The sequence below is a fragment of the Papaver somniferum genome, chromosome 4 (assembly GCF_003573695.1).
Source record: "Papaver somniferum cultivar HN1 chromosome 4, ASM357369v1, whole genome shotgun sequence".
Lineage (NCBI taxonomy): Eukaryota > Viridiplantae > Streptophyta > Magnoliopsida > Ranunculales > Papaveraceae > Papaver > Papaver somniferum.
Window position 1 is genome coordinate 149,565,930 of NC_039361.1, and position 23,483 is coordinate 149,589,412.

Below are 23,483 nucleotides of genomic sequence, written 5' to 3' on the forward strand. Positions count from 1 at the left end.
TGAGATAGAATGAGCGCCTGATTGAGGCGTGAGTATTATCAGCATCAGAGGAAACAACAATTATACGTGCGCCTCACATCAAGCGCATATATTATCACCGCCCAACAGATACAATAATTAACTCCCCCAAATACCATGTGCTTTTACAACAAGACGTTTGCTATAAGTCCGCCTGTTGATTGGGCGTAGTCTTTCATTTTCGTCTCTTTCCAGGCGTCAGTAATACTCACGCCCTACACCATGCGTGCAAAATACTCCCATCCCATACATACGCCCACAATACCAACGCCTGACCATTGTACGCTCATTATATATCCGCTCCATTTTATACATTGTTATTTCGTCCGCCAGACTAATTTTAGTCTTTCACCACTGCGCTTCACCTCTAAAAATGCCAATTTTTTTTAGCTTTTGGTACGACATTTGGTCTTTAGTCCCGCTCATGATTGTGGTTGCTCTAAGCAACACGGACTAAACCCAAAATTTGGTCTTTTTTTTGGTATTTGGTCTTTGGTTTTGATTGCACCACTGCAGTTGCTCTAAGAAGTTTAACTCATAATTGATTTGTTCAGTAATTAACCTAGTGGCCTGTTTTGTGATGAGAGCTATATTAAATTGATACGGGCTTTTAATTCCTAAACCTCCTTGAGAGATAGACTTGCGCATATACTTGTGCAAGCTCTTGCGAAACATCCTTGTCTTTTTTGCCATTTTTTTTCCACCAAAAGTTTCTTTGAGTTCGGTCAAGTGGATCTAGAGTTTCTTTTGGCAGAGTTAGGACTTGCATTTAATAAGTTGGGTAGGCTAGAAGAATCGATTTAATCAAAACTGTCCCCCGCTTGGGATAGAAGTTAGGATTTCCAGCCTTGTAGAGTGAAATAATATTTTTGAAGGAGAGGCTCAAAGTTGGATTTTCGATTCTTATCAAAGAAAAAGAAAAGAGGTGGACTTTTAGATTTTTTGCAACAATTTTCCCATGTTTGGGATGTATACCAGACGGACTAAAATAAACACTTGATTTTTGTAAATTAACCATCTGGCCAATAATTTCCCAAAAAGCAGTAAAAAGTCCAAAAAGTTTTTAGCTTCCCCTATATCCGCTTTGATAAATTTTGCTAATTTGAATACCACATATTCTTGCAGATTCTCAATTATCTATAAATGGATCTTAACAAAAAACTTACACCATTAATCCAATGTTTCTTAACAAAAAATAAATAAAAAATGATTCCCTAAAAGTCTGTTGCCCAAAGTTGAACTTTGGCCACTTTATGTCGGGGCCGGCCCTGCCTAGATGGTTCAAGGATATCACCCCAACTGAACAAAGAGATAGGTAAATTGCTAAATGGAGATGTTTTTGACAAGATTTAACTAATTATCAAAACAAAATTAAATAAACTAAATGACAGTTCCACTTGGTATCAAGGCATCCTTGATCACAGTGACAATGCCGCTCTTGATGAAATAACCATCTGTTTCTCTCGCTGCTTCTTGCACATTATCGGCATTAATGATCTGCGGAATATAGAAACTTTGTTAGCAAATAAATAAAATTTATTTGGGCTTAGGTCTTCGCTTAAGATGATAATTTTCCCTAGAAAAAGCAGCAAGGGAGACGAAAGAAATGAAAGGAAAAGAACAAGGTATCAACTCTGTATTTTCCTAATATGGATATGACTTCCAGCCCTTATTAATAACATTAAAAAGCAAACATAGTTGTGATTAAAACTAACAGTTAAAGAGCCATGAATCTAAATCCAGAAGAGAGGCTCCATAAAATAAAAATAAAAAAGATTATAGAAGACAGATTTAGGACACGAACCTTGACATTATCTCCAATGCGAGCATTTTTGTCGATAATAGCTCTTTTGATGTGAGAGTTTTTGCCGATACCTATTGGGAGGCTACCTTTTGCAGCCAGATTTTTCCTGTCCGCGTCAGTCTGACACAAGCATACAGTAAGCAGTTAATTGTTTGTCCAATGAAGTAATTTATATTCAGCAATGGAGCTAATTCAATTCCAGAATTTTTTGTATCATTAACAAAAATTACTCTTGACCATGGTTAGGAGAGGTTGTCTGGAACTACATACCTCATAATAATCTGCTCCCATCAACAACGTGTCTTCGATAATTGCACCCTCAGCGATACAAGATCGGAGCCCAACCACAGAATGATGGATCTTGCAGTTCTGCATTGAAGATAATGTGGAAGAACACATGTGACAAGGCAGCACCAGAAATATACAACTTCGACTTTGACTCTCATGAAAACCTTCTGAGCACAAAAATGTGTGAAGTGTATCTTCTCAATTTTCTTACCTTGATAACACAGCCCTCGCCAATAACACTGTCTGTAACATCCGCATCAAGCATCTTGGAAGGAGGCAAGTATCGAGGTTGGGTATAGATAGGAGATGAACGGTCATAGAAACTGCATAGAGATGCTCAAATTTAAAATAATATTCACAGATCCAAGACAACTAATTAATGATGTTCATGATGATTCTTTAAGTGGTGGATGATATAATGTCTATGAAGAATACCTGAAATCAGGTACAGGTTTCTTCGTAATCCCCAAATTTGCATTATAGAAAGCCTCAATGGTACCAATATCTTCCCAGTAGCCATCATACAAGTATGCTTGCACCTACGTGAGTTAAACTCCACTTAATCACGCAAAAGAAGCTTTAAATAACATGATGCGGAGAAATTTAGGTCAACAAAAAGTATTTTTAATCCAGTAACAGAAGCACTCAATGAGAGATTACTCAAATATTAATTAGTTTAGCTCTAGAGGAATAATCATTATTACCCTTCTTAAAAGTTATACCATTGTTTGGATTGTACCAAAAAATAGAACTAGACATTCTTTTAGATGAATGTGAAGCTTGCATACTCGCTCTGAATTTTCCAGGAAGAGTTCTAAGAAACATGGGTGAAATTTAATATACAATACAAATGAGAGACTGTATTTACCTTCTCTGTCCTAAAAAAAAAGCATTCTTTGAACTAGGATTTCTATCAGGGAATCTGTAACTATTTCTTTTCAAGATATAAATAACCGTGGCAAGGAATATGTTTACTTTCTGGAAGGCATAACAAATCATACCCTCAATCCCATAGAAGTTGCTCCAGGAATAACTTCGCTTCCAAAATCATTAGCTCCTGGGAACTTATCGCGGAGTAAGTTCAACATTACATTTTTGCTTACAACATATATACCCATACTTGCAATGAAAGGCATCTCTTTGGCTCTCTTATCATCAAGACCTAAAATGGTGGTATCAACCTGAAAAAAATGAGATAAGTCAGTGAGTTCAATTTTTTTATGTCAGCAAATTTTAATACTAAGCTGGAGTTTACTTGATATGAAAAAAAAAAACAGCATAAGTATGAATGTATGTTTTGAAGTGCTGACCTTCATAGCTTTTAACTGTTCTCCTTTTGGTTTTTCAGCAAATTCAATAATCCGTCCCTCCTCATCGATCTTCATGAGACCAAACGCGGTTGCACGTTTTTCATCCATTGGGAGTGCAGCAACAGTAATATCGGCGTCAGTCTCTCTGTGCGCTTGAATAAATTTTTCATAATCCATACGGTATAAATGGTCACCAGCTAGAATAAGGTACTCCATAACATTGTGTTCCTCAAACAACCATAAATACTGCCTCACAGCATCAGCTGTGCCCTGCACAATACAAGACCAAAATTCAATAAAGCAACTCCAAGGCATAAACTCCATTTTCAAAAATAGATTTTGAGCAAGAGTCTAAGCCAACAAAATGCAGTCACACATGGATATGAACATCTAAAACAGGCAGTCCAAAATACATCAGTTGATTAAACAGCAGACACTTTTGAGATTTATCTAATTTCATTTACCTGAAACCAATTTGGATTCTCTGGACTCTGCTGAGCAGCAAGGACTTCAACAAAACCTTCATTTTTATATCCACCCATGTTACTAGCATATGCCCGAGACAGATGACGATTAAGCGAGGCAGAATTGAATTGCGTAAGAACATATATTTTCGAAATGTTACTGTTCAAGCAGTTGCTGACAGGAATATCAATCAGCCTGTAATTTGCTCCTAGTGGAACAGCAGGCTTTGCCCTCTTCTTCGTAAGAGGGTATAACCGTGTCCCAGCTCCACCCCCAAGTATAATTCCCAAAACACTCTGCAAGAGACAAAATCCAATTAACCTTTTGAAATGCGAACAAACCAACAATGCCCATTTATATACCAGCCAAAAAGCAAATTCCTCTCCAGATGTGGTAATATCCTCAACCTGAGACCAAGACTCGCCTACATGCTAATTTACCTGACTGTCATGACTAGCATTAATGAAAAAAACTTGCATCAATGAAACACTCAGGGCCATAAGATCAGATTCAAAATGGACATAAATCAGTTACGGGGTAGAGCCATCGGATCATAACCAGTCATTACCTAAATTCAAATCCAATCTACATCCTAATTAAAATTACCAAAGAAGTAAAAAAGAAAAATAACATCTCATCTGTAATTTCACAATGACCCCATCATCATAAGTTGCATTAATGAAAAGTGCAAAAGATCATTTATTTTAACAATTATTCCAAACTTGTTTACATAGATCACACATTTTTAATGAGAAACAAGGAAATCTTTTTAACATATTAAATTAATAATATGCTTTACATTATATTAATCATAAGAAGAATCCACTACCCCTATCCAAGTAAGTAAGAATAAATCTAACAATTATATAATAAATAATTCCTCATAAACACAAAATAATTCTCAGAACAAGAATGTAGGTAATCTAGTAAAACCCTGATTACTCCAGGATTTAAGACTAATCTGAACTGATTTAAGAAATTGAAACAAAATCGGAAAAAAATCAGATCCAAATTGAAAAAAGTAAAAATGAAAGAGGCATTACTCTGCTAGCATCTGGATCAAGACAAGTTTGTGAATTCTTTGAATCAGAAACAGCTTTGGGAGAAACAACAAATGGAATTCTTCTTCTTCCACCAGATGTGGCGGTTTTTGTATTATTAAAAACAGTTTTCAGTGAAAGCTGATCACTAGAAACATGAGAAGAAGATGAAGATGAAAGGGATTGGTGATTCGATGATTTCAAGAAACATGTTGTGTTTTTGTTAACAACTGATGATGAATGTGTTGGAACCAATCCTCCAATAGATGTTGCTGTTGCTGCCATTACCATTGATGATTGAGGAAGAATTGCTGTCAAGCTCTTCGGAACCCTTACTTTTTCTTTAGCCTCTTTTTGTTGTTTTTATCTGGCGAAAGGAAATAAAATGAAGATGTGATATTTGAGAAGTGTATGAAATGTATGCCACTGATTCTGATTCTTAAACCTGAAATTACCAAATCAACCAGTATGAGTAGAATTCTTACTTCCCTTTGAGTGAGTCATGCTCCATGCATTGGAATAGGCCATAATCAATAGGATTCAGTCAGAGGTCCACACTAAATAATTGCCACGTATGAATGTTCACTTGTATAGTTTAGGATACAAATACAACAAAATTTACGGGACGTTACTTTATTTAATTGTTTTCTTGGCTTTGAATTTTTAATTTTATTTTTTTAACTTTTTTGTTCGGAATGAGTAAATTTCTCACTTTCCTTGATATAATTTGGTGGAATACATCCGACGCAAGAAATATGAAAAATGGATGTCTGGGAATGCTTTTTCACTCGTTCTTAAATTCTAAGAGCCTGTTTGGATATCCATTTAGAAATTACATTTCGACTTCTATAACTCACAAAATCTGAAATCAGTTTGGCGATACAGTTTTAAAAAGATTTCTAAAAGCAACAAAATTAACTTTTTTGTGAAGCAAAATAGTTTTGCTTCTGACTTTTTGGATTGGTTTCTGCTTATAGTATCCAAACATGCTATAAGGAAAGTTGGCCAGAAGATTAATGATTTAAGAGAAACCTAATTTTCATGAACAGACAACAAAATCTAACTTGTTTACTTACTAACGCCGGCGGCTACACCACATTATCCAAATTCAGAAACTAGTTAGCTTAGTGTAAGCAAAGACATAATTCACTTATATTCGATGGATGAACAGGAACCTCAAAAACTCCAAAACCAAAGCCTTATCAGGGTCATAAACATTAGAATATCAAACCAATATGTTGGGAACTTTGTAAGTAGCATATAATATTTCAAACCAAACGGAATCAACAGTCAGATGGCATAACCTGAATTTAAAAACTAGTTGATTGAAATTTAACGCGTACCTATTATATCATAAGCTAATTGTCAACTGACACTTTCAAGTTCCTTGTTATCGAGAATTACTTTCAAGAAAAACTTGAAGAATTTTAGTATAAAGTTATTTCTCTTCCTTTTCTCCGGATTCTTCTTTGTAAATTTTGTTTGAGTTGAAGAACGGCAAATCCACCGCCGACTTCACTAGGCAATTTCAACGGGGAATAAATTTTTATGTGACCCCAAGATGAGATGCATCTAGGAAAAGATTTAGGCTTTCAATTTTTTCAAGACCAATGTCTTGCAGAAGAGGTAACAATTTTTCAAATGAATGAAGTACCATTATTGATCCGTTACTAAAAAATGTGAGTGGTGGTCATATCCTCAGAACTATAAGATATATCCTTAATGCATGTGTAGTCGTTGATAAAGGAAGAGATATTACTTTGTTGAATAAGAAATATATTTACTCTTGTTGTCATTTCTCAACAAGAGATTAATAGTTATCTCAAATAATAATTTCAGTTTGATTTAAAAATCAAAGTAACATTGGATCAACATCTAATGGTGAAAATGCATGAAAAAAATAAAACTATATCATTATCTCTATTAACGGATGAGTTTATAACTGAAAACTTATATACTATCTAAAAAACTTATAGTATCTATAAAAAACTTATAACACTGATTTTGATTTTCACCTCAAAATTACAACCAGAAAAATGGGAGTTCACCTTTGAGAGAGTCATGTTTCGTGCACTGGAGTATGCTACAAGTAACAAGTTTTAGTCAAAGGTCCACATTGAAAAACAGTCACGTATCAACATGACCTGTATAGTTTAAGAGACAAAAGCATCAAAAGTTACTACTTGCGGTTACCAATAGTATAACTTTTTTTCTTCATTCAACAATTAAACTAATTCTCATGAACATATTCCCCGAGGATTCGGTCAGAGGTCCACACTAGATAATTGCCACGGATGAAGACTCACTTGTATAGTTTAGGATACAACTATCAAAATTTACGGGACTTTATTTTATTTAAATGTTTTCTCGGCTTTGGATTTTTATTTTTTCAAATTTCTTTTTTCGGAATGAGTATATTTATTAGTTTCATTGATATAATTTGGTCGAATACATCAGAGACAAAAAATATGAAAAATGGATCCCTAAGAATTCTTATACTATCTAAAAAAACTTATGACACTGATTCTGATGTTCACCTCAAAATTACGAAACTAGAAAACTTGGAGTGCGTCTTTGAGTCAGTCATGCTTCATGCGCTGGAGTATGCTACAAGTAACAAGTTTTAGTCAAAGGTCCGCATTGGAAAATAGCCACCTACCAAAAGACCATGCATAGTTTAAGAGACAAAAGCATCAAAAGTTACTGAACAGTACTACTTGTGGTTACCAACAATATAACCTCATGATGATCTAACATTTACTAGTTATAACCCTTGAAAGCAGTGTATATATATATATATAAAATAAAAGAAAAAACTCGGCGTTGGATATATTTTATTTATTTATGCATATGGTATTTTTTGGGGGAAATTAGTATATCTCTTGATTTCATTAACATAAGAGATTTGAGAAAGGATGCCTCCTACAAACAAAAAAAAAAACATTTCTCTTTTACTCCTCGAACCTCAAGAAGATTTCTTTTTTTTTTTGTTTTCTTAGTTAGTTTAATAGTTTAGTTGATTTAGCTTAATAAACTAAAATATTAAGTTAATTAGGAAAACAAGAAAATAGGTTAATAGTTAGGTCCTTTAACTCAACGAACTAAAATTTCAAGTAGGTTTTTTTAAATTTTTTTTCCTAGTGAGCTTAATAGTTTAGTTTTTATGCTTTAAGAAAATATTTGTTTGTTTTATCATATTTTTGCGTATGTTTTACCTTTTTTGTTTGTGTCTTCTCCATCATGGATATTTTCTATGCACTCTCAAGGCATTTTTTTGTGGTTTCAATGGAAATTTTGGTAGAAGTTTCTTCAAGTATAATGATCATCATTCAAGACTTTGGTCATATTACTTAAGTGTAGGTATTTCTTTTTTCTTGAAGATTTTTTTTTATGAAAATGCAGCAAAATGTTGTCTAACCAGATGCTTAGAAGATGATTAACGTGGAAAGCTATTTGGTGAAAACATGCAAAAGCTTTTTTCCAGAAAACAAGAAATAGTAAGACGTTTTTTTTTTCCTTAGTACATTTTACGCTGAGCGTTGACCTTCTTTTGTCTTCTATCTTCTCAGAACTTACACCTTAAAACTGCTTCCCATTTCACATCCACACCCATCTTGAATCAAACTAATTTATACTTTCTACCTTAGAGGTGATTTTTAATCTAAACCTTATCAAATTGCACATGGAAAATTGGGGTAATTTTTTGCTAACCCTTAATCTATTCGACCTTTTCCAATTTCAATTGATACAAACTTAATTAGCCTCGATCCATACTGAATTTATTATATTATTCGAACTTAGTTGCATCAATTAAATTTTATATTTATATTGGGAAGAACTTATGGTTTGAATAATTTGCAGGTTTGGTTAAAAGAGTGAGAAGATGATAAGAAAAGAATTTCTAATCTTTGGAAAAAAAAATTATACTTGATAATGATTAAACTAGAATTTGAAAATATGTAATACCCGTCTTCTGATGAATATATGTTGATTCAAGGTCTTGCTTCTTAAAACGATCAAGAATATTATATGATTATATGTGGAGGAATAAAATTCAAAATTTGGGAAAGAAAACTAAAAGAGATACTATTTTTTTTGAAAAAAAATAGAAACTTCGTCTACAAATCATTAAATTTCTTTTCTTATGTTTTGGATGACATGGTTAGAGCAATGCTTGATCGAACTCGCGAGTTTTGCTATCTCAAGCATGTTGTCAATTTCAAATGTACAAAACTAAATCTTGATTTCTAGTCTACTAAAGTCAAGTCGGACTAGGATTAGAGTATGGTAGTGGAGTATCGGACATCACTGAATAACCCTCGAAAATGGAAGACTAAAGATCAAACAAAGACATTTGGAAAACTTCATCGAGAAAGAAGTATGTGAAGACCGAACCATCCTATTTATTTACGATATTTACAATCCTATCTTTATGAGACTATGTTGTATGATATTAGTAGATTTCACACTGTAAAGAAGAAATTACAAGTCAAGCTTGTCTAGCTAAATCTCTTGAAATATGATTCAAGCAATGAATGTCCATAGAAATTAAAAATATATCAAATAAAAGATATAGAAAAGTAAAATAAAAGATGCATTACTCTGCTAGCATCTGGATCAAAACAGGTTTGTGAATTCTTTGTATCATAAACAACTTTGGGACAAACAACGATATATGGAATTCTTCTTCTTCCTCCAGATGTGTAGATTTTTGTGTTAGTTCTTAGCGAAAGTTGATCACTGGAAACATAAGAACAAGATCAAAAATAAAGGGATTCATAGTTGGACGATTTGTAGAAACATGTTGTGTTTTTGTTAACAACTGATGATAAATGTGTTGGAATCAATCTTATGATCGATTAATGTTGTTGTTGCTTTCCATTACCATTTATGATTGAAGGAAGAATTGTTGTAAATCTCTTCTGAACTGTCTTCTTCTACTTTTTATTTTTCCTCATTTTATTGTTTTTATCTGAGGAAATGAAATAAAATGAAGATGTGATATCTCAGAAGTGTATGTAATGTATGCCACTGATTCTGATTCTTAATTTCAAATTATCAAATTAACCAATATGAGTAGGAGTTCTAACTTACTTTGAGTGACTCACGCTTTAAACACTGGAATATGCCACAATCAATAATATTTAGTTAGAGTTCCACTCTGGAAAATAGCCACGTATATTTTAGGAGGCAAAAACATAAATACTTACTGAATACTGCTGCTTTTGGTTCCCAATAATATGGCTCATTTTTTTGTATTCTAGTAATAAGCTTTTGATGGTTCAACATTTAATATTAAAAATACATTCTCAGCTTTGGATATGCTTTATCTACCTAGCTAGTTTGGGTATTATAAAAATTATTTGAGGCCTATCGTTTTCTTCCCCGCTTAAACTAAGGGGATAAGGGGTGTATAAACTGGATAAAGTACCAAGTTACCGTCACTATGAAAGCCTTATTCTTATAAATGTGGAACCTATTCAAATCCTTTCAAAATTGGAACTTATTCAAATTATTTCCCTCACAAACTAAAACTTAAACTTAACCGCATCTATTGATTCTAATTATATAGATCTATTTAAAGGAAATTTCATCATCCTTTTTTTAAATTTTATTCAAACTAAACATCGTAGATTGCAGCTCATTATTTATACTATAATTGGTTTATCCATTCAAAATTGAAAATTACAAAAAATCTTGGGTTTTTGTATTTGAAAAGCGGGGGTCTAACAACCTCACCGAATATTTCGCTTAGAAATCTGTTTGGACTAACTCCAATATACTTACAAGAGAATCAACTAGACAGTTAGACTCAATCTTAAGAAAAGTATATCAAAGAGTTATATCTCAATCTCTCAATTCAATCCTCAATCAAACAAATAATAATTTGCGAGCCCGATTGAACATAAGAGAGATAACTTGAACGGTACCAAAGACCAATGTTCAAGGATCAATCAATTTCAATCCACAACCAAAGGTTGGATTTACCAATTGATCAATTCAACGCACAACCTGTGATATTTCAATTATATAACAAAATATAATCCGGAAAAGAAATAACACAGATACTAGAAGTTTTGTTAACGAGGAAACCGCAAATGCAGAAAAACCCCGGGACCTAGTCCAGATTGAACACCACACTGTATTTAGCCTCTACGGACACTAGCCTACTACAAACTAACTTCGGTATGGACTGTAGTTAAACCCTAATCAATCTCATACTGATTCAAGGTACAGTTGCGTTCCTTACGTCTCTGATCCCAGCAGGATACTGCGCACTTGATTCGCTTAGCTGATCTCACCCACAACTAAGAGTTGCTACGACCCAAAGTCGAAGACTTGATAAACAAATATTTCTCACAAAAAAAGTCTAAAGGAATAGATAAATCTGTCTCCCACAGAAATACCTGCGAGTTTTGTTCCGTCTTTTAATAAATCAAGGTGAACAGGAACCAATTGATATACCAGACTTATATTCCCGAAGAACAACCTAGAAATATCAATCACCTCACAATAATCTTAATCGATTAACGAAACAAGATATTATGGAATCACAAACGATGAGACGAAGGTGTTTGTGACTACTTTTTTATCTTGCCTATCAATCCAATCTTACGATTATACTCAATCACGATAGAAACGGCAAGATCAGATCACGCAACTACAGAGAAGATAGTTCGGTCTGGCTTCACAATCCCAATGAAGTCTTCAAGTCGTTAACCTACATAGTTTTGTGAAAAACCTAAGGTTAAAGGAGAATCGACTCTAGCTTATACAACTAGTATCACACAGGAGGTGTGGGGATTAGGTTTCCCAGTTGCTAGATTTCTCCTTTATATAGTCTTCAAATCAGGGTTAGCAATCTAAGTTACCTTGGTAACAAAGCATTCAATATTCACAGTTAGATGAAAACCTGATTAGATTCAAGCTAATATCTTTCAACCGTTAGATCTAACTTAGCTTGTTATACACAAATGAAATGTAACTTCATTTAGGTTTGAGTAACCGTACCTAAACGTGTACACTTAGTTGGTTCAACAATAGTTAACCAATGGTTAGCCATATGAGCACTTTCATATCAACCTTATTCATATTCACCATAACTAGTTCAAATGACTCAAATGAACTAGTTAAAGAGTTTTTCAATTTCTTACATCTTATAGAAGTATATAAGGCACAATCCAAGCAAAATCGGTTTTGATTCACTCGAATCGATTCATGACTATTATAGCCACGGTTTGCAAAGATTGCATTCCTTATTATATAAATGTTTTAGTTCATGAACAAACCGATTTTAGAAAGTAACCTACCTAAGTATGCAAACGGGTACGCGTACTTAAGCAACCGGAATGAGTCTATTTTTCACTTTAAAACTCCAGCAGAAATTCACGGATGTGAACTTTCCGCCAGTATGCGTACGGGCACTGTTAGAGCACTGCTCGGTCGAACTCGCATGCGTTGCTAGATCAAGCATATTTGTCAATGTTAGTGATCAAAACTATAAGTCTTTATTTCTAGCCTAATTATAGATGTCTCGGACTAGGAAATAAATTGTGTAGTTGAGCCTTAGACTTCACGGCGTTCATCACTTGAAGATGAAGAACTACTAAGGAGAGCTTGTGGAACTTCATCGAAAAAAATTATGTGGAGACTGAAACTCATCTATCACTTGGAAAGTCTATTTCTACTCTATCTTCTATATTGAGACATAAGTCATTTTACGATATAGTTTTCTATTATACACATTAGAGATTTTGAGTTGAGTTTAACTCGCTTACATATTTCTCGGAATATGTGTTGGCAAGCTTTCGCTTCGACCAAGTTCATCTTATATTCTTGACGCAAGTCAAAATATGATCATGTGAAAATTGCTGAGCAACATCTCACATGATTTGTGTGATACAATCATTTGGTGTAAACTTGGAATGTTTCGTTATGATTATTTCAATAACTTGAAAATTGCGTTGATGTTAATAGTGTGTGAAAACGACTATTGTCATCCTCTAAGAAAGTTTCTATGATTGAAATAAGAGTTTAGAACACTTAACCATCATTGGATATGTCATGTTGTGTACTCTTGCACATATGTAATCCATGTCCGGAACCGTAGCATGCGTACTCGTACGCGTACCTGTTGGCTTGAGAAATCTGGGAACCTAAGTATGCACACCCGTTCGCGTACTGGCGTAAGTTTTATGTCAGAATATTTCTGCTGGAATTGGAAGTTTGCATACCCGTTTGCATTTTGGCGAAACCTAAATTTGGTCCGGGTATTTCAAGTATGCGTACCCGTTTGCATACTTGAAGGTTAAAGTTCTAAAATCGGTTATGTACATGAACTTGAACATTTATAAAATAAGGAATGCAATCGGTTAATGTTCCTGAATTGATTCGAGTGAATTAAACCGATTTTGCTTCAATTGTGTTCTTGTATACTTCTATGAGAATATAGCAATTGAACAACTCTTTAACTAGTTTCATTTGAGTCATTTGAACTAGTTATGGCTAAGATACAAGGTTGATATGAGAGTGATCGTATGGCTAACCTCGGTTAACTATTATTGAACCAACATGTACACGTTTAGAGACAGTTACATAAACCTAAATGATGATACATTTCACTTGTGTGCAACAAGATTAGTTCGATCTAACGGTTGAGATTATTAGCTTGGTTGAATCAGGTTTTTCAATATAACGGTGAATATTGAATGCTTTGTTACCAAGGTAACTTGGATTGCAAACCATGATTTGAAAACTATATAAAATAGAACTCTAGCAACTGGGAAACCTAATCCCCACACTTTTATGTGTTACTAGTTGCATAACTAGAGTCGATTCTCCTTTAACCTTAGGTTTTCCTCGAGACCCTGTAAGTTAACGAATTGAAGACTTCATCGGGATTGTGAAGCCAGGCCCAACTATTTTTTCTGTAGTTGCATGATCCGATTTTGCTGTTTTTATCGTGTTGAGTACAATTGGAATAATTAACTTGAGATTAATATCTCCGATAGGAAAGATAAAAAGTAATCACAAACACCTTCGTATCATCGTTTGTGATTCCACAATATCTTGTTTCGCTAGTCGATTAAGATTATTATGAGGTAATTGATAATACTAGGCTGTTCTTCAGGAATATAAGACCGGTTTATCTATTGGTTCATGTTCACCTTGATTTATCAAAAGACGGAACAAAAACTCTTGGGTATTTCAGTGGGAGACAGATTCATTCATTCTATAAACTTTCTGTTGAGACAATTTTTTTTATCAAGTCTTCGACTTTGGGTCGTAGCCACTCTTGGTTGTGGGTGAGATCAACTAAGGAAATCAAGTGCGTGGTATCCTGCTGGGATCAGAGACGTAAGGAAATCGCAACTGTACCTTGAATCAGTGTGAGATTGATTGGGGTTCAACTACAGTCCAGTCTGAAGTTCATTGGTAGTAGGCTAGTGTCTGTAGTGGCTTAATACAGTATAGTGTTCAAAGCTGGACTAGGTCCCGAGGTTTTTCTGCATTTGCGGTTTTCCTCGTTAATAAAATTCTGGTGTCTGTGTTATTTATTTTTCGCATTATATTTTGTTATATAATTGAAATATCACAGGTTGTGCGTTGTATCGATCAATTAGGAAATCCAACCTTTGGTTGTTGATTGAGATTGATTGATCCTTGAACATTGGTCTTTGGTACTGTTCAAGTTTACTGCTCTTATATTCAATCGGGGTCGCAAATTTATTTGGTGATTGCAGATTGAATTGAGAGTTAGAGATATAAACTCTTGTATATACTTTTCTTTAGATTGAGTTTGTCTGTCTAGATGATTCTCTAGAAAGTATATTGGAGTAAGTCCTCTCAGATTGCCAAACGAATTGTTGGGTGTGGTTGTTGTACCCCCGCATTTTCAATTGGTATCAGAGCAGGCAAACACATTAAAGACCTTATAAGTCTGTGTTTGTAGCAATCTGTGTTTTGAGGACCTAAGATGTATCTCACAAGATAACACATATTGATATGTCTTCCAAGGGTTCTGATTAACCAAAAATCTTGGGTTTGCCTCAAAGCATAACTCCTTAGTAGATTCTTTCGAATCCCGAGGGGAAAACAAGATTTGTGAGATCATTGAAATGGAACTCACCAGATTGTTAAAAAGAACTGCTGAAATCATTGACTTTCAAGTTTCTAAAATCAAGACTCTTGAAGAAAAGAATGATCAGTTGATTGATAAATTTGAGAAATCTCTTGAAAGGGAACGTGAACTCTACAGATTCATTGAATCTCTCTCTAACAATATCGAAAAATTGGTTCACGAAACTAATCTAAAGCGAGAAAAGATTAATATGCTTGAAGATACTGTTAAAGAAGATTCAATTAGAGAAGAACGTTTAGTCAAGGCTCATTCATCAGAAATTAACAGTTATCGTGTTGAAAAAGAGAAACTTGTTGCATCTCTTCGATTTTCCCGAGAACAGTGTAACACCTTGAAAAAGGAAAACTCTGCTTTGATGAATAAGTCATCCTCTACACCTTCTTATGATACTCACAAGACTTTACCTGGCGTGAAGAAAAGTTCCTCCAAGGAATTACCTACTGTGAATCACTTGAAAAATTTGCATGTGCCGGAAGAAGTTATGGATCAAGGCAATCATGTCTCAAATCCACGATGTTGTTCCTTCTGTGGGAAAAAGAATCACTATGCTCCTCATTGGTTTGCCAGAAATAAACAAATTTCTGATCTCCATAATTTGCTTCTTTCTACTGTCAATGGAGTAAATCGTCTGACGACATCTACAGTGAATTTCTTGCCTGCAGAAAACTAGAAATCTTATAAAGATGATTCAAGAAATCATCACAGGTTACATGTTCTCCATTATGGCAAAAACTCTTGTGCCACTAATGAACACGTTCCCTGTGCTTATAAGAACAAGTCTGGTAAGTCTAGATCAAGAAGATGAAAATCCTCCAACCCCTCTCTTTTGGAACCAATTTCTAGAGGTCCTAGACTTAGTCCTCAGAAAAATCCTTCTGATGGATTTTTGAAAGGGTTTATGACAAATTCCTATGGAATAAGTTATAATCAATGGAAAGAAGTAAATACACAGTTGAAACGACTCAAAAAACTTGTACAACTCTTCTCCCATGATTCGTAGTGAGATCACTTCTCACTCCTTTACCTGAATCTAGGTAATCTCATCCTTGAATCTATCTTGAGAGGTGCAAGGATGATGATTATGGGGGTCTCAAAATTAGTTGTATATATTTTGTTATGCGTTTTCTTGTTAATCAATCTGAGTATTGCAATCCTGCTATCATGACTCAGGCTCTAATTTAAAGTGATTATTGAGTTATGTTAACAAACATTGTGTTTCCTCTTATTGGATTTTTCTTAATCCATCTTTGTCTTGAGACCAGTCCACGTACATCTTTGTACCTCTACTGCGAGTTCATAGGGTTTCGTTAATGAGAAGTTTCTTCTCTTTACTCAAAATACATATATATCCTATATTATATTGATCCATCCCTAACAAAAAAACGTACGGAGAACTCTGCAAAATCTCAAGAGATTGTGCATCTTGATATAGAGGAAGACACTCAAGGGCGTGATTCGTTTCAAGAGCTTGTTCTAAAGAAGATACTTGCAAGGAAGGAACACAATTCCTGGATTGGTGAATCTGTCAAGGATTTAACTCGTTTTCAGGATGATTCAAAGGTCGAGTTTGCAAATCGTCAACTGCAAATAAACCAACTCTTAGATGGTCAGGCCAGAATCCTTGCAAATCAAAATATTCTGATACGGAATCAGAAGAAGCTCATTATGGATTGTGTCAAAGCTAGACAACTTGCTCGGGTTGTTGATCGTAAAGTTTGTATTATAACTCACGAACATGGTGTGTCTACGGTCAAGAGAATAAAGGAAATCAGTTATACCTTCTATGATGATTTCGTTGAATTTGATGTTCAGGTAATTATCTTTTTACGAGCGTTTTTTGTTTGCTGAGTTTTTTTTTTATGTTGATGTTTTCAAGGTACACAATTCCTGGTGGTTTTTGGTTTAGACTGAGTTAGGTTGTGGTTGGTGTTGCGTTGTCTGTAAATGATTCCATGAATGCACGTGTAATCTAACTTCTATCTCAAATTGCCGCGTAACATATTAACTACTTTCTTATGTTTCATGTGGGTCGGATTCAGTAGATAAACTAACCGACCTTAGTGGTATGTGGGTGCGCAAGAGTGGTCTGTTACAGGTACATACCCAGGATTCTTTTTAGGGTAGGGGCTGGCTAATATTGCTGGTTATGCGCTAAACTTTTTCGGCTTGAGTCTCTTTTTTAGTTGGAAAGCCTGGTTTTCTTATATAATATGCAACAAATAGATGAATAAAACTTAAAATAAACGTCGAATATGTAAAAAAAAATCGATTGGGGAGAGAAAAGTTTCTCAAAAACTATAGGTGTTTGCGGTATGAATGTTGTAAATAAGAAGATCTTCTTGCGTAAAAGTCGGTAATTCATGAAAATATCTTGTTTTTACTTAAAAGTTTCTCACTTTTATTAATGGGCAAGAAACCGATGGGCTTGTTATGTTATAAGTGGGTTAACATAAAATTAACATGAAGTATACAAGGCTAATTTTTCTTTGGGGAGATTCAGGGACGGGCTTGAGCCCCGTTTAGCCCCCTCAAAAGCCCGTCCCTGGTCTGTTAAGATAAAGACGACAACCCTGGGATGTCCTTAAATGATCATTTTCCTCAGCTGTTGGATTCAATTTCGATATCCTGAAAAAAGTACAAAAAAAAAGAAAGAAAAAAACTAAGCTCGGTTTAGATGTTTGACATGTTGACCACGTCATCTTTTTGGTTTTTCTTGAATCCATTTATCGCAAGGTTTTAGTTTAGGTTGAATTTTAGCATTGATCAGTCTTAAATCCTATATGCAAAAGAGATCATTAAATATTTTTTCTAGAACGCATTATTTGATCAACCTTGGAGTATAAAAAAAATAATGTACACGATAATCTTGGAGGCCTATTTTTTTTATTTTTCTTCTTCTCTATGCAAATTGGTAATTCATGCATGTAAAAGAACTAACCTTTAATACAAAATTAGCAAAGTCATCTAAGGTGGAATCAACATGCTCTTTTCTTGCATTAGATTTATCTTCTGATAAAGTCGAATTAATGCAAGACGGGGAGTCCCAATTTAAATTACATTTGAAGTGTTTTTCCTCCTTACCTAAAATGTCTGCCACATTTAACCTAAAAAAAATAGAACAAAAGCTGATTTCTATATTGGTGTCGGAGATTTTTGTTTTGATTACTAACAACAGTGGTCCATAGAACTACAATTTACATCTAGCTAAGGCTAAGTATTTTAGTCTAGGATTTATGCTGTTAGAGGGGTTCGATCCGCAACCTGGTGGAAGCTTGAGAACCATCATACCAGTTGATTCTCAATTGGTCTCAGAGATGACTCGGTTGTTTGTGAATTTCTCCCCTCAAATTCTACAAAACTTTGAAAAATGTATAGTTCAATTCAAAATCAGTTTCTCATTATACTAATTGTTCCTTTTTTTTTTTTTTTGTGTGTGTGGGGTGGGGGGGTGGGTGGGTGGTGGGGCGGCTGCCCTGTCATATTCCATGACAACTTCATTGTTACCCAGGAAAATGTAAGCATCATTTTCCCCTCTCGCTCTTTCACTCTCCACGCATACTGAAATAATCCCAATGCCATAACCATATATCTTTGTTTTCTCATCCAGGGTTCAATATATGAGAAAAGAGTTACAGAGCTAACTTTAGCGGAACTCCTTTGTTATGGACCGCAGAGAGACCTTGAGAAGGTAACTTGCTAATGCTAAATGTTTTACATGGTCTGGATTTTATTCAAACAGAGGAAAATGAATTAAAAATGATTTGTGTTTCACTTGTCTTTGATAATTGATTCAGTTAGGAAAACCTCTGCTAAGAAAGATTAAGGATGGGAGAATTTTCAACTGGAATGTTGAGCAAGATGACTCTATTTGCACATTTCAAGAAGCATTCCAGAATGTGAATACTTGATGGACACATTTTTGTGTCTGAATTGTCCTCAGTGTCTCTATTGCTAGTGCTTGATTTTGTACTTAGTATGGTGTTTTTATGTTTGTGTAGGTGTTTTTGGATAAATACACTTGTGTGGAAAAAATTGCTCAAAAAGTGCTATTTGGACCCAGGAGGACATTTGCTATACGGACCCCAGATTTGGCTAAGGGACACCAAAGGTTATGCGTAGCCCAAATTCATCCTCAACACCCAAATTTGTCCTCAGCACCCATCTGCTATTCGCACCCCAGAAAAGGATAGGGGCACTTCATCTTTAACATTTCAAAAATAAAAATGGCGGGAAAAATATTCACTTTACTGGCAAAATTTCGATCGAATGTTTGGAGGAGTTTTTGTGTGATTCAATCGCTGAAACTTCATGGGTAGTTGTGATATGTCCTAACAGAGCTGGTATGGGTGTTTGTTTCGATCAAATTTGGCTGGATAACTTGGTTTAATCCAAACAGGGAGTTGGAGGAAAAACATGAGCTTGCACGAGTTGTGAGGAATTTAAACGTGTATTGCACGTGCTTGGAAGAGTTGATCGATATTCTGGAGCGTGAAGAAGGTATAGAAAGAAAGAAATACAGCTGCAGACGCGTAGGAAAATGATTTTTGGAAACAATATATTTTCGAGAATAAAAGAAATAATGGGATTAAATAGAGAGATTTTGGGAGATTAATGTCGCAATGATGTATAAATAGGTTCCTAGGATCACATAGAAGGGGGACGGAGAGTTTGGGGTCGAGAGGAGAGCTCAGGAGGCGTGAATCAAGAGTTTTCAGAACTCTGTTTCTGCTGCTGCACCAAGAACACGAAGAACAAAAGACCACCAGAGGTAGTCGTTTATCAACAGTGACAACGACAGCCACACGAGGGTCGCAGAGGTACAACAACAACAGTTCTTTTTATCGTTCTTTGTAACAGTGTTTTGCGACAATTATAAACGTTGCAAACACCCGATTTTTATTATTTTCTCTCCATTTCATCTTTGTAAACAAATTTTGAGCATGAATCAATATTTTGAGGAAGTTTATACAATGATGAGCTAAACCCATCCTCTGGGGCGACGGAGGAAGCTATTTCGCCAATAAAATGTGGTAATCTCTATTTTATTTAATTTATGCAATTATTATATGATTATTTGCCTTGATAAATAAATAGAAAAAATGATTTTTGTTAAACAATTGTTATTTCAATTGATGGAGCATGCTAGCCTAGGGTTTTGATATCCCATACTTTCGATTTACAATTGTTATTTCTAAAAAAGTCAACTTTTGCAATATTCAGGATCAATTTGAATGAAGGATTTATAATTAGAGAATATAAATCACTTTGATATTGGTAATTAGTGGAATCCATAGCCCCAGTCTTCTCGATATTTTTCATATCACTTTTATTTAAGTTTCGTATATTTGTTATTTAAAATTAAGTCTAAAATCTGCTTTCACAAGTCTTGAACGAATCTTATTACTACAACAACTTTGAAAACACATCAATACTTCTTGGCGCCGCCGACGCGGACTTGTCTTTAGGCTAGAGTTTTTTAGATTTTTTTTTTAGGTTTTTATTTTTATTTGTTCTTCTTTACGTTTTTGGGTTTTTGTCCTTTTCTTACAGAATTCGGAATTTGGAGCGAAAGAAAATTTTGCCAAAGCTTTTGGTGAACACTTAAAGACTTCGAGCAAAAGGCAAAGCGAAAGGAGCGAAAGAAGAAGATTTTTTTTATTTTTATTTTAAAAAAAGAGAGAGAAAAAAAAGAGAGATTTTTATTTTTTTAGACTTTCTTTTTCTTTTGCACTTTATATTTTTGGACTTTGGACTTTAAATTTTGGGACATTATTTTTTAAACCCTGCGGAGGGGTAGTTTAAATATAAAATGTTTGTAGAGAAGGATGGTGATTACGATATCACCTCGGCCCCTCGGGTTCGTACATGACATAGGAGTCGTGGCCCGAGTCGACTACAAAGGTTCATCCCCCGTCTGGTACGGGAGGTAAGTTTGTCGAAACACTCGCGAATCCCCTGTCAGCGAGTTATTGTCTTCCTTCGTATGCATATATGTTGAGGACTTGAAAACGGCTGCTTTAATTTCCTAGTAAAGGGCAAGGACTGGCCATACAAGATAAGGGTTCAGATTTCATCACCATTCTCTTCTTGGCCGCCTTAGGAAAACGACACTAAACGCGAACCTAATCCTGAAATTTTGACTAGAACGAGACCGATAAGGTAACGAGCTTAACAGGAAAGTCATTCGAAAAATATTGGTTACTCTTTTAAGCATACTTCGAAGTTCTTGACGGTTTCTGTAAGTTGAATGCGTGACTGAGCCGCCTTGTAATACCGGTGAGGCCTTGGGTATCAAAGCTCCACCGAGCTTCCCTCGCCTCTATTCAACTTACTTTAACTCGGATTGATTCCAGAGGGGTTTGCTTAAATTGTAACGAATTCTCGTTCGAAGGATTAGAAGCTGGTCTAGAAACAATCTAAGTGGAGCCATCATGCTTTTTGTTTGCTAGAAATCAGTAGGTTTGCTGTGGTGGAGTCAGCCTTGTTTGTGTTTGCATAGAACATCCCTTCCTTTTTAGGACTTTTCTTTTTGATTTTGTTTTTCTAATGTATGCCCGAAGTTTTTAAACGGGCTTGGAAAAGAAACACTTTAGGTCGTTTGATTAGTGACAAACCTAGTAGTTCTTCTTGTGAAGGCGGGGAGCTCGAAGACTCTTCTTTTGAGAGCCCCGTTTTTCGAAACTTCAGTTTTGAGAATCTGTCTCTTCGTGAGGAAAGTACCCCTAGTACTCCTAGTCCTTTGGTAGTGCCAAAAATGGCAACTTTGAAAGCTTTGATAAACCCAACTAGGACCTCTCGTCCGTCTTGTATCAAGTTAGCTGAAACCGAAGCAAATTATGAACTGAAACCTGGGACTTTACAGATGCTCCCAATGTTTTTAGGGAAGGAGAATGAGAACCCCAATTTTCATGTTAGGGAATTTGAGGAAGTTTGTAGTACTCTGAAAATTAAAAACCTAAGTGATGATGCGTTGAAACTTAGGTTATTTCCCTTTTCCTTAAAAGATAAAGCCAAATCTTGGTTGTATAGTTTGGACTCTGAGTCAATTGAAACCTATGACCAACTTACTTCTGCCTTTATACATAAGTTTTTCCCAAGGCATTAAACATCGTCTATTAGGACACAAATATGTACTTTTGCCCAACAAGAGGGAGAATCTTTATATAGGCACTTAGAAAGGTTCACTAACTTGATATCTCAATGTCCTCATCATGGTTTGGAGAAGGTTAGGTTAGTTCAGATCCTTTACGAGGGTTTAGATTATTCAACAACAACCATGGTTGAGTCCTTATGCACAGGTGGGTTTGAGAATAAAACTGTTGATGAAGCGATGACATTTTTGAACGAAATCGCGATAAGACCCAACAATGGGAAAATAGTAGGGAACCCCAGAAAACAATTCTTCTAAGTAGAGGAAATGTTAATAGGGTAGAAGGATCTCATGAGTCAGATGCCAAAATAGCAGCTATAGCCAAAAGGTTAGAAGCCTTAGAATTAGGTCATTCTAGTGGTAGTAGTGGAAGAAATGAGCCTTTTTGGGAAGGCCATGCTGTTGAAGAGCAAGCCAATGCTCTTTATAACAACACTAGGTTTGATAACCGACAGAAGTTTGACCCATATTCAGAAACCTATAACCCTGGCTGGAGAAACCATCCAAACCTTTCTTGGTCCAAGGGCCAGAATCAAGGTCAGTCTAGTAATGCTCAGGTTCCCCCAGGTTTTGGCTATACTAAGAATCCTTCAGCTCCACAGTTTCAGAACCCTTCGGATAAGAAGATTATGAGTTTAGAAGAGTCTCTTGCTTTGTTAACTCGTAACACTGTGCAGTTTCAGCAATCTGTTGCTCAAGGTTTAGAAGAAAATAAGAGAATAGGTCAGGCTAACTCTCAGGCTATTTCCGAGTTGAAAACCCAGGTTAGTCAGATAAATGAGTCTTTAAGAGAAAGAGGTAAGTTTCCTAGTCAGACTCAACCCAACCCTAGAGGAATTAATGAAATAGGTGAAAGACCATCTGATCATGTGAATGCTATTAAAACCCTTAGGAGTGGTAGAGTGATAGACAACAAGGTTTCCATGCCTGATAGTGAACATGTTAGTTCACCCTTCTGAACCAGAAACTGAGGAGACTGATAGAGTCTCTAAAGAGACCAATGAGGGTCATATTGAGCCCGGCTTTGTCCCTAGAGCCCCATTCCCCAGCTGCTAGTTCCAACTAAGAGGGAGTCCAATTTTAATGATATATTGGAGGTTTTTAAGCAGGTAACTATCAACCTTCCACTACTAGATGCAATTAAGCAGATTCCCTCTTATGCCAAGTTTCTCAAGGATATGTGTACGCGAAAGCGAAAGCTTAATGTCCAGAAGAAAGCCTTTCTAGCTAGTCAGGTGAGTTCTATTATTCAGAATACCACTACTCC

The 23,483-nt window shown here is 35.3% G+C and overlaps 1 protein-coding gene across 1 annotated transcript; it reads right to left on the bottom strand.

Moving 5' to 3' along the window:
* Positions 1-1,134: 1,134 nt before the first annotated feature.
* Positions 1,135-5,333, bottom strand: LOC113271552 (glucose-1-phosphate adenylyltransferase small subunit, chloroplastic/amyloplastic). The gene is made up of 9 exons (XM_026521450.1): positions 4,929-5,333; positions 3,885-4,181; positions 3,421-3,690; positions 3,112-3,291; positions 2,546-2,649; positions 2,322-2,433; positions 2,093-2,191; positions 1,823-1,942; positions 1,135-1,515 (listed from the first exon to the last, which is right to left on the bottom strand). Exons 1-9 carry the CDS (start codon positions 5,214-5,216, stop codon positions 1,399-1,401), a joined length of 1,587 nt encoding a protein of 528 aa, XP_026377235.1. The 5' UTR covers positions 5,217-5,333; the 3' UTR covers positions 1,135-1,398.
* Positions 5,334-23,483: the final 18,150 nt, after the last annotated feature.